Consider the following 16,791-nt stretch of genomic DNA (forward strand, 5'->3'; position numbering starts at 1 on the left):
AATCACAGGGCCTGGAGATGCTGCAACATTCCAGCTGATCAGCGCTTCTTCTGGGCTCAGAAGCACCAGGATCAGCGCCGAGCTCCAGCTGAAGCCTGGCCCTGATCCTGGCGCTTCTGCTGAGCCCTGAGAGCCCCGAAGAAACGCTGATCCTGGCGCTTCCACTGAGCCCTGAGAGCCCTGAAACTCCAGCTGTCTCTCGCTCAGGCTTGTGCAGTGCTGCCACAGGTTCAGCTCATTCCCCTCCCCCGCTACCACTTTTCTAGGATGGTCAGGTACCACCTGCCAGGTGCCAATGTACCACAGGTGATACCCGTATCAATGGTTGAAAAGCTTTGACCTAGAGGAGCAGGTAACCCTATCCCCACTACAGTTAGCCTACTTCAATTGTTCTAGGAGAAGTAGGTGATTATCCTCCACTTTTGGGAGGTGGGGCTGAAAGCTTAGGGCACGGGTGTCAAACTTATGATGTCACATGATGTGTTGTGACGTATCACGACTTTTTCCCCATTGCCAGCAATTGGGTATGTTTTGTTTTTAATTTTTAAAATTATATTTATAATATGTTCTCATGTACAGTTATGATATTTGTTTATCTTGTGAGTCACTAAAAGTCTGTTTTTATTGCAGGGGCATATAAGTTTGGTTAATAAATAATACTCAAAGAGCTTGCTAGTAATCAGCAAGGATGGAATTCAATAAAATACTAATTAACTATATCAAGTTTATTTTAGAATTTGATTTGAAATTTAATTAGTTCAATTACTAATTAAATTTGCATTTAGTTAAATTAATATATTCTCACTACAGGATTTCTCCCTTCCAATTAAATACAGAATTTGGACAGCCTTGAAGACCTGGCAAAGGGCCTTTGGGCAAGAGTTCAGCTTGCACCCCCAGCTGTGGGTGTTCTTTAATGTAGTTAGAACAGAACCTTTTCAGTGTTTGCTGTTCTTTACTGTTTTTTTTTTATTTACAGCATTTTAGTCCTATATTTTATATTTAGAGACTGTAAACCACTCACCCTCCTAATTGGAGAAAATAAATCTAAGGAATATGTAAAATAAATAAGTCCTATTTTTGGAGGAAAAATAATTTGTTTTTTAGCAGAAATGAAATGCAAGGCATTCATTTCATGATGTATTTCCTCTCCTTCAACTCCCTACACCAAATGACCAACTCCCCAAGCCCTATAGAACAAGATGGGGACATGTTGGAGGTTTTTGTAAAGGTGGAATTGCTTAACTGGTTCTATGCTCTGGGATGCTCAGCACCTAGAGAAAGCTTAATACCACTTAAAACATTTTTACTTAACACCTGCAAAGTTTTTTTTCCCAATTGTTATTCCATTTAACTATAGTTGGTTTATTTTAAAAAATAAATAAATTTAATTGATTAAATAATATAGCCCTATTTATGTTGGATAGTGAATATTTCAGGTAATTTTACTTTTTGCATAAAACTATTTGTATTTATAACTTCATTTTAAGCAAGGCAAGTTGTTTTCCTATGCTATCCTATTACAAATTTGCTCTGTGTTTTTAAGTGAGGAAGGTTTAATAATTATTTGATGTACAATTTTCAGTGGAGTAACTTTAAGTCACTTAGTCAGCTTACCCTCATAATATTGTTCCATTACTGTTTACCTTTTCTTTATAAAATAAACTCAAATCAGTTTATGAAACAAGAGAAACTTTCCATAGATATGCAATATTTTCTTATATGAAAAACCAACTGGGTTATCCATTAATTCAATCAGGAAAATAATCAAGATATCTATTTTTATAATGATCTAATTAGATTCCATCCATCTAAAATACAATATAAAGTAAAAATAAAAGATGTCAAATATTGAAATTGGTTTTCACTATTTCTGTTATTATTTCAACCAATTTTTAAATAGGCAACCTACAGCTATAAAAACATACTACAGCCACATGAATAACTCAAAAAATTAATTCTAAGTTCATGTACTTGGCACTAAATGGATTATTTGCTTTTATCTAATACATAAAATAGTTCTGGCTGTCATTCACTTTCCTTTATTTTCGTTTATTCCACTATATACATCTTTTGTAATATAAAAATATCTGTTTTAAATGAAAATATTATAATTAATAATATTTTCATGTCAAAATAATTCTCTTGTATCTGAAGTTAAATGAATTCAGATAGAAAACACATTTTGATATGTATTTGACAGGTATGACCCTGATAAGACTAATTTCAGGAACACCCTCCCCCACCCATAAACAGAGGTTAAAAACTGCACAATAGTTATCTTTGGCCAATATTTATTGTAAGAACCTAGTAGCAAAAAATAAAAACAAATATCAATGTAAAATAACAATTAATATTGCTGAAAGATGATGAAATCAGCCTACATGTGTGTTGGGTTCTCAGGTTTTGAAAGACAGCTTTTAGCCTTAGTAAATTCCTATTATAAAGATGATATCTATTTTAGCTTGATTGCCCATATAATGGCATGCTCATATAAATACTTGAATGAAGAATACTGGGGATTCAGGTTATCATTTTTTCTTTAATTCTAGGTTTTAACTTCAAATAATTCACAAGCTATACTAAAACAGATATGCATCTTCATGGCAAAATTACAGAAGTTACAAACTAGGGCTATTTCATTTAAGCAATTTAGGACATAGATAATATCAAGCAGGCATATAAAACAAAAGAGTTTGCTTAAATCAAAATGACACAATGATTTTTCTCATATATTATTAGTAAAGCATACTAGAACTTTGATGTTGACCTGTCTGATGTAGCAAATCGTTTAAAACATTTGGAGGTAACTAGGAAACATTTTTTTCTTTCCCTAGGTAGAACTTATGAGAAGAGATGCATCTTTAAGTTCTTTATCAGTCAGGCTGTTTTGTTTCCACAGAAGCAGAACCATTTGATAGAATAGAACAAGCAGCAATCTTGGCTGTTATCAAAAAGAGAGCTGTCCCACATTCACAACACCTCATTACACTTACATTTTTCACCACTTTTCTCAATTGCATGTCATAATCAAGCAAATCAATCATGTTTTTAGAGTCATTATTGCCATGTATACACATTAACAGAATTATGCTTAAGCTACATATTTAAAACAGACATTTTCCAAATAAGAACCTCACTATGCAATGACCATTTCTCATTTATTCCAGTGTCTCTAAATCATTGGCCTCCAAACTTTTGAGTACCAGGGACCGGTTCCGTGGAGAGGTTTTTCCATGAACCAGAGGGGGCGTGGTTTCATACGCTGCCTGAATCCCATGGATGGGACTTTGCTTGTTTGCACAGCCTGGTTTCTGACGTGCCATCGACTGGTGCCGGTCCACAGACTGGGGGGTTGGGGACCCCTGCTCTAAATGACCCACTCGCTTTTTCTGTACTCTTGCTCATCATGTTCCTTTGCATCCATTTTTATCATCTAACAGAGATAAATTTTCATTCTGGATTGCATTCACTTAGAATCTTGTGCATATTTTTCCTAGAACTCATCCTTGGTTTTGGTTCCCCCCCCCCCCGGTTATCATGATTCACTAGAGTGATGACACTCCGATAGTCAAAAATGAAAAGTGTCTGCAAGCTCTATTAAGAAAACTCAAAAGAGCTGAGTTGAAAAAATGGAACTAAAATTAAATATAAAGAAGATCAATGAAAGTATTGAACTAATAGATAGCTTTTGCCTTTTGGAATCAAATCAAATATCAAACGTATTGTCTTTTAGTCTTTTTAACTAGTATTAATTTTTTATTGTAAATTTTAATGTTTGTTTTTATGGTTTTTTTATTGTACACTGCCAGGTACACCCATGTATATGAGATGGGTAGTTATATGAATATGATAAATGAATGAAAGCCTGAATAAATAAAAACACCAACAGTAAAGGAATAAGCAGTCAGGAAATACCGCAGACTAGCATTTGATAGAGCAGTCAAGAAGTCCTTGGAAAAGTTATTCCAATGCAATGTTATGTCTATACTTATAAAGATTAGAATAGTGCAGGCAATGGACTATTCCATAAAGTATCCCTGTGGATACTTTATGGAACTGAAAGTTGGATTTTGAAGAAGCCAGATAGAAAAAAATGAGACTTTTGACCTTTGGTGTTGAAGAAGATTTCTGAGAATACTTGAGATCAGGGGTGTCAAACTCGTCGCATCACGTGACATGTCACAATGTATCATGACTTTTTCCCCATTGCTGGAGCTGGGATGGGTGCGGCTTCTGTGTGACAAATCTGGCCAGCAGTTTGACACCACTGCCTTACATAGCCAAGAAAACAAATGCATCATCAAACAAATCAGTCCATACTTCTCACTCAAGACACAAATGGTCAGGGTGAAATTATCCTTCTTTGGAGATTTTATATGAAAAGCTAACACTCTGGAAAAGGCTCTAATTCTGGGAAAGGTGGAAAGAAAAAGAAGAGGATGATCATCAGGAAGGCAGGCAGACTCAGGCAAGGCAGGCATTGTTGGAAGACCTAAAGGCCAAGTTAGAGGCAATCATCAGTGTGAAAATTTATCTGCGTAGTCACTGATTTTATGGCACATAGTCAATCAATGAATCAATTGTTAAACTCACATACATTTTAAAAATGGAGCTGATATTCTCAAGAAAAGATGAATTTATTCATTTACAACATTTATATAGCTGCCTGCTGAACTTTCAGCAAGAGTTTAGGAATCTTGTCAAGAGGACATATTTACTGAACTATGTTGAATGCCCATATAAGTAACTGGTCATAGAATTGTCCTGTATACTGATGATGTCTCCTAATTTGGGAAATGAAATGTCTGCAAGAAAACAACCAAGCTGAGAAAGCACAAAGGACCCTGTCATTTGAACCTTGAGCTACAAATAGTCTCCTTTATTCTTCCTGTATAATATAGAATGATGGCCAAACATTCAAAAACAAAAAGGTCGAAAGAATTGCTGGATATATCCACTTCACTGGTTTTAATTTTAAGGACATTTCTTTTGTAAAAATATAATATAAAATATAATTTATATAATTACATTTATATAAATATAAATTTGATTTATAAAATATTTTCTATCATGAATGAAGGCAAATATACATGTCCCAGGATAATGTTGCAGGATCCAATCTGGGCCAGTCACCGAGACCAAAGGTTTAGTCTTTCGAGCTTTCAGACTTGTTCTGAAGCTCATCCTCAGGGAACTTATCTCTAGGAGCGTGTATGCTTTGGGCTATTCTGTTTGTGGTATTTATATGGTGCCTGGTTGTTCGAGAACCATATAGGGCACCATATAAATACCACACACAGAATAGCCCAAAGCACACACTCTTCTAGAGAGAAGTTCCCTGAGGATGGGTTCCAGCACGAGTCTGAAAGCTCAAAAAACTAAACCTCTGGCTTCGGTGACCAACCCAGACTGGATCCTGCAACATTATCCTGGGACATGTATATTTGCCTTCATTCATGACAGAAAATATTTATATATTGGTTATTTATTTGTTCAGTTTCGATGAGGGCCCATCCTTGTCAATGACTTATTTTACTTATTGAATAAAAGATGATTGATGAGAATATGTTTATAAATAAAATGTTTGTTCAATAAAAATGATAGGAACTAGAATATATACAATAGCTTGAATTTATAATCCTAATTATATGAGAATTGTATTATATTACAAAAAAAGAACAGAAGCCAAATCAGATACTGCCATATTGAGACTAGAACTCCTATCTTTCATATACAGTAAAAACCTAATGGCTATATCTGATAACTTGATTTCTTAGAGTTGCAGTTACTTCCAATGTACAATTATACATCTGATAAACAAGCAGTTACTGAAATTAAAGCAACTAAAGCCTTTATACTTAACAATACCAGCAAAAATTGAGAAAAAATTCAGATGAAGATGACATAGGAAAGCAAAATAACTTTATTTTACTTCCATAAGTTACCAAATGCAGATGCCAGAAACAATTTTAGTTTTGTAGTCAAAAACTGGAGGCCAGAAATTAAATCAGCATATCAAAATAAGAAAATATGTGTTAGGCATATGGTGTTAGCCTACAATGTTGGGTTGAATATGTTCCTAGTTTACCCGTTGGTCTTTTAAATACTCTCCAGTTCATAAAATAAGATTTTAGAAATTTTGCACTAGATAATTATACTTCCTGATTTTGTAATTAGTGGAACTACACATAATTACATAATAATTATGATGGTAATTACGTAATTAAGATGTATAATTATGTAGTAAAAAACATTATGGAAATAAAAACTATCAACTATATAACCACAATACATTTACAAAAAAAAATCTCTCCTATTGCTTAAAAACTGTATTTTCTCCATAAAATAAATAAATAAACAAACAAATAATAAATATCAGCGATTAGTCTAGTGTATCAATTACTTATTGACAATTAAAGAAAAATCTTATAGATATTAAGATAGTGAATTATCATCTTAAGACATAATTATACTAATTTAGTGATAATCAAACATGTGTTTTATCCTAAATCACAATAAATCAACTAAAAATCCTCTTGAGACATTTGAAACTAGCTAGAAAAAGTTTAAATTGATGTTTCAGTGCTGCAAATGTTGTTATTTCTTCAATACTGATGTTCAAAACACCAAAGAATACACAGTGCATACCTTAAAACTTGAATTCTCTTTAAACTGTTTTTAAGATTTTTCTATTCTATAAGCATTTTTGAAGTGTAATTTTTTTCTCAAGCAGAAATTGAGTATACTGTAAATCATTATTTAAACTAAATGGGGCTAAATCTACTTGGTTTTCTGGAAAGATTTAATTTTAACTAGAGATTATATTTAATTTTAACTAGAGATCTATGTACTTGGTTATTAGCAAACTTGTGAATATGGTAAAAAGATTTTACTTTTTAAATTAGCTTGATATACCAGTAGATAGGTACAGTTTTATTAGTTGTTTGAGCGGTTGAATTAAAAATCCTTTTCGATTATCAAGATAATGACATAAATGCTACCTTTTCATACTAATCAAAAGGCAATTCATCCTAACTGTGTGCATCCTAATATGCACATAAATTCTTATAATTTCCTTTGTGCCTACAGTAAATGAGTAATTGTCTTAATTTATAGAAATGCCCGCTTTTTATTATTGTACTTTATTCATAAGTTTATTTGGGGACACTGTTACAATATGCAATTTGTATTTTTCTGAATAACTGTCAACTGATAGCAGAGACATACTGAAGACCCCCATTAGTATCACTGAAAAATACCACCATGATGAATGCTCTCCTTATAAAGCTTTCTAGCAACTCATCCATAAAAACCCCCACTTTGCATTGATATTTTGCACACCAAGTCATGAGCACAAGAGAAAAAACAATGTTTAAATTACAGGATATAAGTAAATATTCCAAGTTAGACTTTGCATTTCCTTGGAGGTCATACAGCTTAACCATTTCATTTTTCTAAATACAATTTTACAGTCTATTCATCCAGAAAGTTAACTGAGCATGTTTAGTATATTTATGAAGGACTAGTGTAAAATTCTGCTATAAATTTGTAAAAGTATTTGCTGAGCATGGATTTATTTTTAAAATAAATGCACAGTATAAAAATGAATACCTTAAAGATCTTAGAAAGGAGTGATCTAAAAATATACACAATACTTTTAATATCCAACCTTCTTTAATCAGTGATTCAATATAATCTAACCTTCCATTTTTACTTTAATAATTGGTCTGATATTTCTGATACTAATACTAGAAGTCCTTAGAATTAAAGTGTTCTATTGCTAGGTTAGGAAAATGTTAAGCAAAAGAACTTAAAATAAAATATTCAAAAGAAAATATGTCATGTACAGATCTATTCTTCATTTTATTAAACCTTGAAAAGTTGCAGAGCTTCAGCCTGTCTTGTAGAGCAAATATCCACAGCCAGCAATTTTTTTGCAGCCTTGCAAGTTGCTCCTTACAAACTAAGCAAAATATATAGTTGAGATCAGCAACATATTGGATAATTATTAACCCATACCTTTTTCTTCCTGTTCCTTATCATTATAGCTCCCCAAAATGTTTAAACCAGTTGCATTTGTCAATTTCACTGCCCTTAGGCTGTATATTGGATTTCCTCAACTTGGACACAAATACAACAGTCTTCCATTGCTTTTATAATAGCTGTAATCATTCTGATTCATAATTTATTTTCAGAAATTATAATAATCTTGAAAAAAATTCTCAAATCTCTTATAAAAATTGATATAATATTTTGGAAAAAGAGTTAATTGACCTCCAATTAATGACATATTTGTTAAGTAGGATAATTAGTTTGGAATGAATTTTACCAATCTAATTTGTATATTCTGAGTATACAGTATTCCAGTACACCAACGACATTACATCTTTTTACTTTTCTAAAGTGTCTGATATATTTTCTAAATAACACATTAAACACTATACATTAGGGAAAGCAACAGACAAAAATACATTCATTAGGGAAATGTGTACAGGTAGTGCTCAATTTACAACCACAATTAGGACTGAAATCTTGGTCATTGTGTGAAGTGATTGTGGTCATTAAGTAATATTGAGGGTCATTAAACTGATGGAATCCCAGGATGGGGAGTCTTTGCCCAGGAGCTACAGTAAAAATTCTTCCTGCAGAAATTCAAGCAAGATTTTCAGCCTGAACGGAGAGACACTTATGCATGGCCGCCACTGGGCATCTCCCAGGCACTGTCCTGCACTCCTTTCCTTACTGTGCTGTCGCTCTGGAGTGCCTCTCCACTCTTTGCTTGGATTTTGGTTCTCTCGTTTCCGGGGGCTGGCTGAAAGAGCTGCCTGCTGAAGGAATTCAGTTCTCCTCTGTATGTGGAAGAGAACTGCAGGAAAAGAGCTCCAATGTTCAGGAGCTCAGCTCCCCTTCTTAGACAATCTTTTCAGTCAACCCTCAGAGATTAGATCTCTGTCAGAAGGCAGCAACAACTTTCAACCTTTCCTGCCAGTTCCCCCATTGATGGGGAAGCAAGCAAAGAAGATTACAAAACATGATCAAAAGATTGTGGGGTACTTAGTAACTAATTCTAAATGAGAACAGGGTGACAAGTAAGGTTTTACATTTACACAAGAAAAACCAAAAGCACAGGTATAGTAAAGGTGGTGCCTTGCTCAATAGTAGCAACTGTGAGAGGGATCTCGGAGTCCTAGTGAACAATCACTTAAAAATGAGCCAGCAGCGTGCTGCAGCTGCCAAAAAAGCCAACACAGTGCTAGGCTGCATTAACAAAGGGATAGAATCAAGCTTACGTGAAGTGTTAATACCACTTTACAATGCCCTGGTAAGGCCACACTTGGAATACTGCACCCAGTTTTGGTAACCACGATGTAAAAAAGATGTTGAGACTCTAGAAAGAGTACAGAGAAGAGCAACAAAGATGATCAGGGGACTGGAGGCTAAAATATATAAAGGAACGGTTGCTGGAATTGGGAATGTCTAGTCTAATGAAGAGAAGGACGAGGGATGACATGATATCTCAGGGGCTGCCACAAAGAAGAGGGAGTCAAGCTATTCTCCAAAGCACCTGAAGGCAGGACAAGAAGCAACTGATGAAAACTAACCAAAGAGAGAAGCAACCTAGAGCTAAGGACAAATTTTCTGACAGTTAGAACAATTAATCAGTGGAATAACCTGCCTCCAGAAGCTGTGAATGCTCCAACACTGGAAGTTTTTAAGAAGGGACTGGACAGCCATTTGTCTGAAATGGTATAGGATTTCCTGCCTGAGCAGGGGGTTGGATTTGATGACCTCCAAGGTCCCTTCCAACATTATTATTATTATTATTATTATTATTATTATTATTATTATTATTATTATTATTATTATTGTTGTTGTTGTTGTTGTTGTTGTTGTTGCTGTTGTATTTTCACGCACTGAAACATATAGATTTATAGAAACATAAATAGATTTATATAATCCATATGAGATGGATTCAAATGAGCTTCTGATTAAAAACAAAAGATGAACTTTGTTAATAATTTAAAAGGCACCTGACCTATTCTCAAAACCACTCTACTTTAAATAAAACAGGTTTCATTTCAGTACATACATTTTAGATACTATATCTAGTTAACCGAGCACTCCATTTTTTAATTACGTTTATTATAAGTAGTCCTCAGTTAACAACAAAAATAGGTAAGAAATGCAGTTATAATGATGTCGCATGAAGTCATATGACCATGCTGCTTAGCAACAGCAATTCAGCCAGACCTGGCTGCTGTCGTTAAATAAGGACTACACTGGTTGTAAAGCCAGGGCATCATGTGACCACAACTTCTTTTCACTTTCCCATTGACTGATTGTGGGAAGCTGGCAGGGAAGGTTCCAAGTCATGAACATGTGACTGTGGGCTTTTGTGATGCCCAAAATTCCAAAGATTGGTTTAACTTCTACTTCTTCAGTGCTATCATAAATTTGAGTGATCATTGAATGAATGGTTGTTAAATGAGGACCACCTGTATCAGAGAAATGAAATTCTATACCCTTACACTTTTTTATGTTTGTGTGTGTATATGTTTATGTATGTCCGTGTGTGTGTGTGTGTGTGTGTGTGTGTGTGTGTGTACAGCCATATCCAGATTCAATATTTGCAATCATCAATACATGTTTTCCACTCCATTAAGAATAATGCACCACAAACAAATGAGATGGAAGGACTCACTGGAGAAGAGCCTAATGCTGGGAAAGGTTGAGGGCAAGACAGAAAATGAGGTGGCTGGATGGAGTCACTGAAGCAGTAGGTGTGAGCCTAAATGGACTGCAGAAGATGGTAGAGGACAGAAAGGCCTGGACTGGAGGAACATTGTCCATGGGGTCATGATGGGTCAGACACGACTTTGCAACTAACAAGAACACCACAAACAATTCATACTTGTAAATCATTCTGAATATCTATAGTGAATGGAAATCAAAATAAATAATAGTTTTCTCCCTCCACTCCCAATATCATAGAATGCTATTCCAAACTTTTGACTTATTAGGAGTAAAGATGCTCAGTGCTGGCTGACCTAAGGTTCTAGGTCTTTACATAACTGGCGCCCAGAACTGTTTTACAGTTGAAGCAGCAGTGTTTTCTAAACATTTGCAAGGGTAGGTCATTAAACTAGGAAAATCCTTAAAGCAGCCTTAGTGAGGACAAAGCTGCTTCAATAATTCAAGGAAAGCTGCTTCCTTTGAATATTTTGCACAGGTGTATAATTTTACTTTTATATTTTGTATAGTTGTCTTACGTGTCATTCAATGTACATATTTATAAAAATGCATATATTAAAATACAATTAAGTATAAACATTAGTAAATATAATCTCACTATATAGGTAAAATTGAAAGTATATTTTAAAAATACTAAAAAGATTAATCAGAAAAAAAGCCTCCAGCAAAGGGAAGGCTAAATCACCAGCATTCCCAATCACTTAAGAGAAGGTAAAATTTCCCAGACATTTCTTTCAGCAGTCAGAGATATACAGTTGATTATTATGACATAAATCTTTCTTATATACAATTTCTTAATTCATGCAGTCAGGTACCTTTATGTATATTATGTTAACAGAATGAGGCAGATTGGCCTAACACCAGAAAATAGGACTGCCTTTTATGATGCAAATTTCCACTTTAAACTTTCAGGGTAATTACAGTGTTGTAACATACCTTTCTCTGGACCAGTACATTTTTCTTTTGCATAGTCCACATCAAAAATATAACGGTAAAAGCATAGCTGGGTGAATAAGTCCTTGTCAGAGTACTGTAATAAAACACATACAACAGATGCACATAAATAAAGTATGCTCTTGAAAATCTCCAACCCTCCTAAAAATCAGTGTGGAAATCTCTTGTGTTTATGTAGTATTAATTACCATACAGATTTTAATAGATTTGTTTTTAAATCATGAAACTATACAATTGTTATGCAGATATAAAAGAATCATCTAACTATATAGTCAATACACACATTTTACAATGACTTTAAAAATTATACATGATATTGTATCAGAAAAGAAAATTTCAATATAATTTCATGCTAAAAGTATATTTAACATACACTATATATATTTTTATATAATAAGTACTTTAGAAATGCATTCATTGTTAGTTAAATAACTCTGACATTACAGAGAGCTTTTGGATAATTCACTGATTTATCAGAGAACATTTAAAGTTAGATTTAAAATGAAAATTTACTATCTTTACATCTCTTTTAACATCCTGTGAGTCAGTGATATTGCTTGAACTTACAGACTGTAAATAATGATTGGGAAAAATTACTTGGGTTGATAGATTTATCTGTAGAATAATACTGTCACAAACTTTTCACTGGTTGGAACTGAACAGTATGCTTTCTTACTGTTGAAGATAAAGATATTTTAAAAAGACTTTCTTCAAAATCAGTGCATGCTTTTTTAAAAATAAAAGTCCATTATTACACACACAAACTAGATTACTTTGCATTTTAGTTTATAAAGCAGAACTGGGCTTCCCAAGAGAACTTCTCACAGTTATGACATTATTTAATTGAAAGGATTTTTCTCTTTCTCTTTTATTTTTCAATGCATTTTTTAGCTTATCAGCTCAATGGGAATAGCTAGTTTATTTTTCCTCTTTGAGCTATAACTAGTTTGGGACTGAAAGTGGTATGCAGTTAAATATGCCTTAAATGAATTGGTTACAGGAGTAATTATTGGTTACACAATAATTATTCTTCAATTAAGCTTCCCTCACACAGCAAATACTGCAATGTGGAATTAATTTATATCTTTATAAGATTTAAGACTTCCAATAGATTTGATTGTACTGCTGGGAAAAAGGATTATGCAAAAAATAAATTTATTGCGATTGTTCCTTTTTTAATAGCCATATGGCAGGCAGGAAGAAATATAATCATGAAATATACAGTACTCTTCACTTATCTGACTACACAGAAACAGATTCATTTTTTCTAACAGATTAAAAGTCTTTAGCAGGGGTGTCAAACTGCGGGCCCGTGGGCTGGATGTGTCATGTAGAAGCCATGCCCACCCCATTGCCAGCAATGACAAAACCGTCCCGATACGTTGCATAACATCACGAGTTTGACATGTCTGGTCTTTAGGAATGCAAGTGCTTACATCATCAAGAAACTAGAAAGAAAGATCAGAAAATAAATATATGATACTAAGCTCCATAGTAAAAGAAATAGGCCCTTGCAAGCATGAATGCTGTAAAAGATTAGAATTAAGTTATATTAATTAATCACAATCTACATCGGTGCGCCTTATTATCATATTACCTGAATTTATGCTTCTTTCAAAACTATATATTTCAGACATGGAATGAGAAGGTATGTTTTGTTTCTTGACCAGAGAAGTGAAGTTAGTGAAGAGAAAGATACAAGAAATATGATTTGTCAAGGATCATCAGTAGCTATATCGAAAGGATCATAAATGAACTGCATACATACCACTGTGTTATTCCAGTTCACATGAACAATATTATGCAAAGCCCAGAATTGGAGTAAGAATTAGTAACCAAAAGAAGGAAAAAAGATTCAGCTGTACCTACCAGTTGCTATACCTCTCCACATTGTTTTATCCTTGGAAACCACCCTTCCCTTCACCATGCCCATAACCAATTCAAACACACCTGTTTTTTAAAATTCTCACTTTCGATTAACTCATCCTTCATTGATAGATGGTGATTTAACCCGTTAAATTCTATGTGATCAACCCAGCATAAGATATTTCTTTTGTAATGATCACTCATTACATGTGATGTAATGAGTAAGCGGATTACATCCACATTCATTCAGCAATAAACAATGTTGATGTTTCTCTTCACACAGCTCACTTTTTCTGTCACAATAACAAAGTAAGCAACAGTTACACATGGCTACTTTTACTTTTTTTGACAAATTCCTTCCTCACAAAAGATAAAATTACCTATTACCTTTCTACCCACATTTAGACATCTTAACATGTCTTCATATTTTTTCACATATGTAGTGGACTGTCTACCAAAATGCACAAATTAATTTACTTACTCAGTATATGTACATTGTACAATAGTTTACTTCACTTTTCATGTCAAACATAGCTACTTTACTCTTTCATATATTAATATTAAAATTGTATTTGTTGCATAAAATCAGAAGTCTAAACTTTGCTGCAGATCAACTGCATTTTCAGTCAACATCACAGCATAAAATGGGATGTCCCCAACCAACACAGCTCTAATGTTACTACAAGTATTCCCCAGGTAGCTTATTATTAGATTTATATCCTGCTTTTATTTTGTAAAATTCAAAGTAGCATACATAATGCTTCAACTTCTTATTTGCTCGCAACAGCAACCCTATAAAGTAGGTTGGGCTGAAAGTGACTGGCTTTCATGTTTAATTTTTATTTTTATTTATTTTTTATTTTAATTCCATTTATATCCCGCCCTTCTCCGAAGACTCAGGGCGGCTTACAAGCTTAGCAGTAGCCTTCATTCTATGTATATGCCTGCTTATTAGGGCTTTCACACACACACCCCAAGCGGCATTATTACAAAGTCAGCTTAATTGCCCCCAACAATCTGGGTCCTCATTTTACCTACCTCGGAAGGATGGAAGGCTGAGTCAACCTTGAGCCTGGTGGGATGTGAACCTGCACTAATTGCAGGCAGCTGGTGTTACTTAAGGAGGCATTAGCCCACTGCTCCACCAATTCTTCATTAATTCTTAATGAAGAATTAGAATTCATATATATTGAGATTCTCAATCATCCAGATCATGATTGTCCCAAAAGTGCTTTTTCCAAAAGGCAACTGGATTTTCTTGCTTTTTTTTTCTTTGAAAATATCTTGGTTTCATCCAAGAAGCTTCTTCAGTTCTGAAGAAGAATTGTCATTTGTATTTCTATAGCTGTTTAGTTTGGTACAGTTACCAAACAGGACAGGTACAGACTTCAACAGATAGTTAGGACTGCAGAAAAAACTATTGCAACCAGCTTGCCTTCCACTGAAGATGTGTATAATGCACAGATCAGGGCTGAGAAAATATCTAAGATCCCTCACATCCTGGACATAAACTGTTTCAACTCCTCCCCTTGGGATGCTGCTACAGTACATTGCATGCCAAAATAACTAGATACAAAGACTGTTTTTCCCTTGTGTCATCACTCTGCTGAATACCTAATTCCCACAGTATTGTCTTATGTCTAAGTATATTTATCCATGAAGTATGGCTGTATTACTTTTATTCTCATGTTCTACTACCATCTCTTATTGGTATCGTTATTATGATTATTACTTTGATATTATCACATTGTTGTTTTGATGTACACTGAAGGCTTATGCAATGGGAACAAATTCCTTGTGTATCTAATCACACTTGGCCAATAAAGTATTCTATTCTGTTCTGTTCTGTCCTGTTCTTGTTCCTTGTCCTGTCCTATCCTATCCAACTCTATTCTATTCTCTCCCATTATTGTTTATATTTACACTTATTTTGTTTTTATTGTTTTAATGTCTTTTAAATTGTTTTATAATTTGAGAATAAGCCACCCAGTTACTTGGTTGAGTTGGACAGCTTTAGAAATTGAATAAATAAACAAATAAAATTATATGTTCATGTAATCATAAATGAAATATTATATCTCATAGTACCTTTATATAGCAATAGCAATAAGACTTATATACCACTTCACAGTGCTTTACAGCTCTCTCTAAGCAGTTTTATAGAGTCAACATATTGCCCCCAACAATCTGGGTCCTCATTTTACTGACCTCAGAAGGATGGAAGGCCGAGTCAACTTTGAGCCAGTGAGACTCGAACTGCCAAACTGCTGGCAGCTGGCAGTCAGCAGAATTAGCCTGCAATACTACATTCTAACCACTGCTCCTATAAAAATGTATGATGCAACCACTCTTGAAAATAATTCACAATTCTGCACCTAAACATGATACTGAAGGTCTACAAAAATATAGAGTAGTAGGACAATCAAAATTATTAAGATATTATAACAATTTTCTCCAAAGAAAGAATACAGTACTTGTGTCTGTTGAGTTAGGAGAAAAGGAAATAGGATTGAATTACTGACAAAGCAATGTATAAAGCATGCATAGAAGGACAAAGCTTTTTTCCCTTCCTTCAAACAGTATGATCTACAACAGGGCTCTCAATCTGTGGCCCGCGGACATCTAGGAGACTGTGATGTCATCACAGGGGGTGCACCAAGGCTTGAAGAAATGTCATGATTTAAATTTTCAGTTAAATCTTCATGGTCTGTGGCTATAAAGGGTATTTAAAGGGGGTCCATGGTGAAGAAAAGTTTGAGAACCAATGATCTACAAGTATCCAGTAAGACTGATTGGTGGGAAATTCTTGATGGACAAAACCAGGACAGCTTCAGTATTTAAAACAATATTTATTTATTTATTTTATTTGTTTTATATACCGCCCTTCTCCCGGAGGACTCAGGGCGGTGTACAGAGCAAGGCAAGTATACAATAAAGCAATAATAAAACAAATAAACCCCAAATCTATCAGGCCAGGCCGGCTTGCTGGAATAGATAGGTTTTTAAGTCACGCCGGAAGGTGCGAAGGTCGGGGGCCATCCGGATTTCGGCTGGCAAGCAGTTCCAGAGGGTTGGCGCACCCACCGAGAATGCTCTCCCCCTGGGGGTCACCAGCCTTATTGAAGCCTTATTGAAAATAACAAGTAACTAGGGCATCATGTTAATTTCTTTAGCATTCTGTCAGCAGCCAATTCAGCCAGCTTATCCAAAGTAAGA

General features: G+C 34.4%; 1 protein-coding gene across 1 annotated transcript in view; it reads right to left on the bottom strand.

Annotated features, from left to right (window-relative positions):
* POLA1 (DNA polymerase alpha 1, catalytic subunit) overlaps positions 1–16,791 on the bottom strand; it is a 267,117-nt gene that overhangs the window by 53,673 nt on the left and 196,653 nt on the right. Inside the window, exon 36 of the mRNA XM_083361916.1 lies at positions 11,692–11,785. Within this exon, the coding sequence (XP_083218042.1) occupies positions 11,692–11,785 (94 nt within the window). The remainder of the gene's footprint in view (positions 1–11,691; positions 11,786–16,791) is intronic.

Source organism: Vipera ursinii (assembly GCF_947247035.1).
Source record: "Vipera ursinii genome assembly, chromosome: 4".
In the NCBI taxonomy this organism is placed as follows: domain Eukaryota; kingdom Metazoa; phylum Chordata; class Lepidosauria; order Squamata; family Viperidae; genus Vipera; species Vipera ursinii.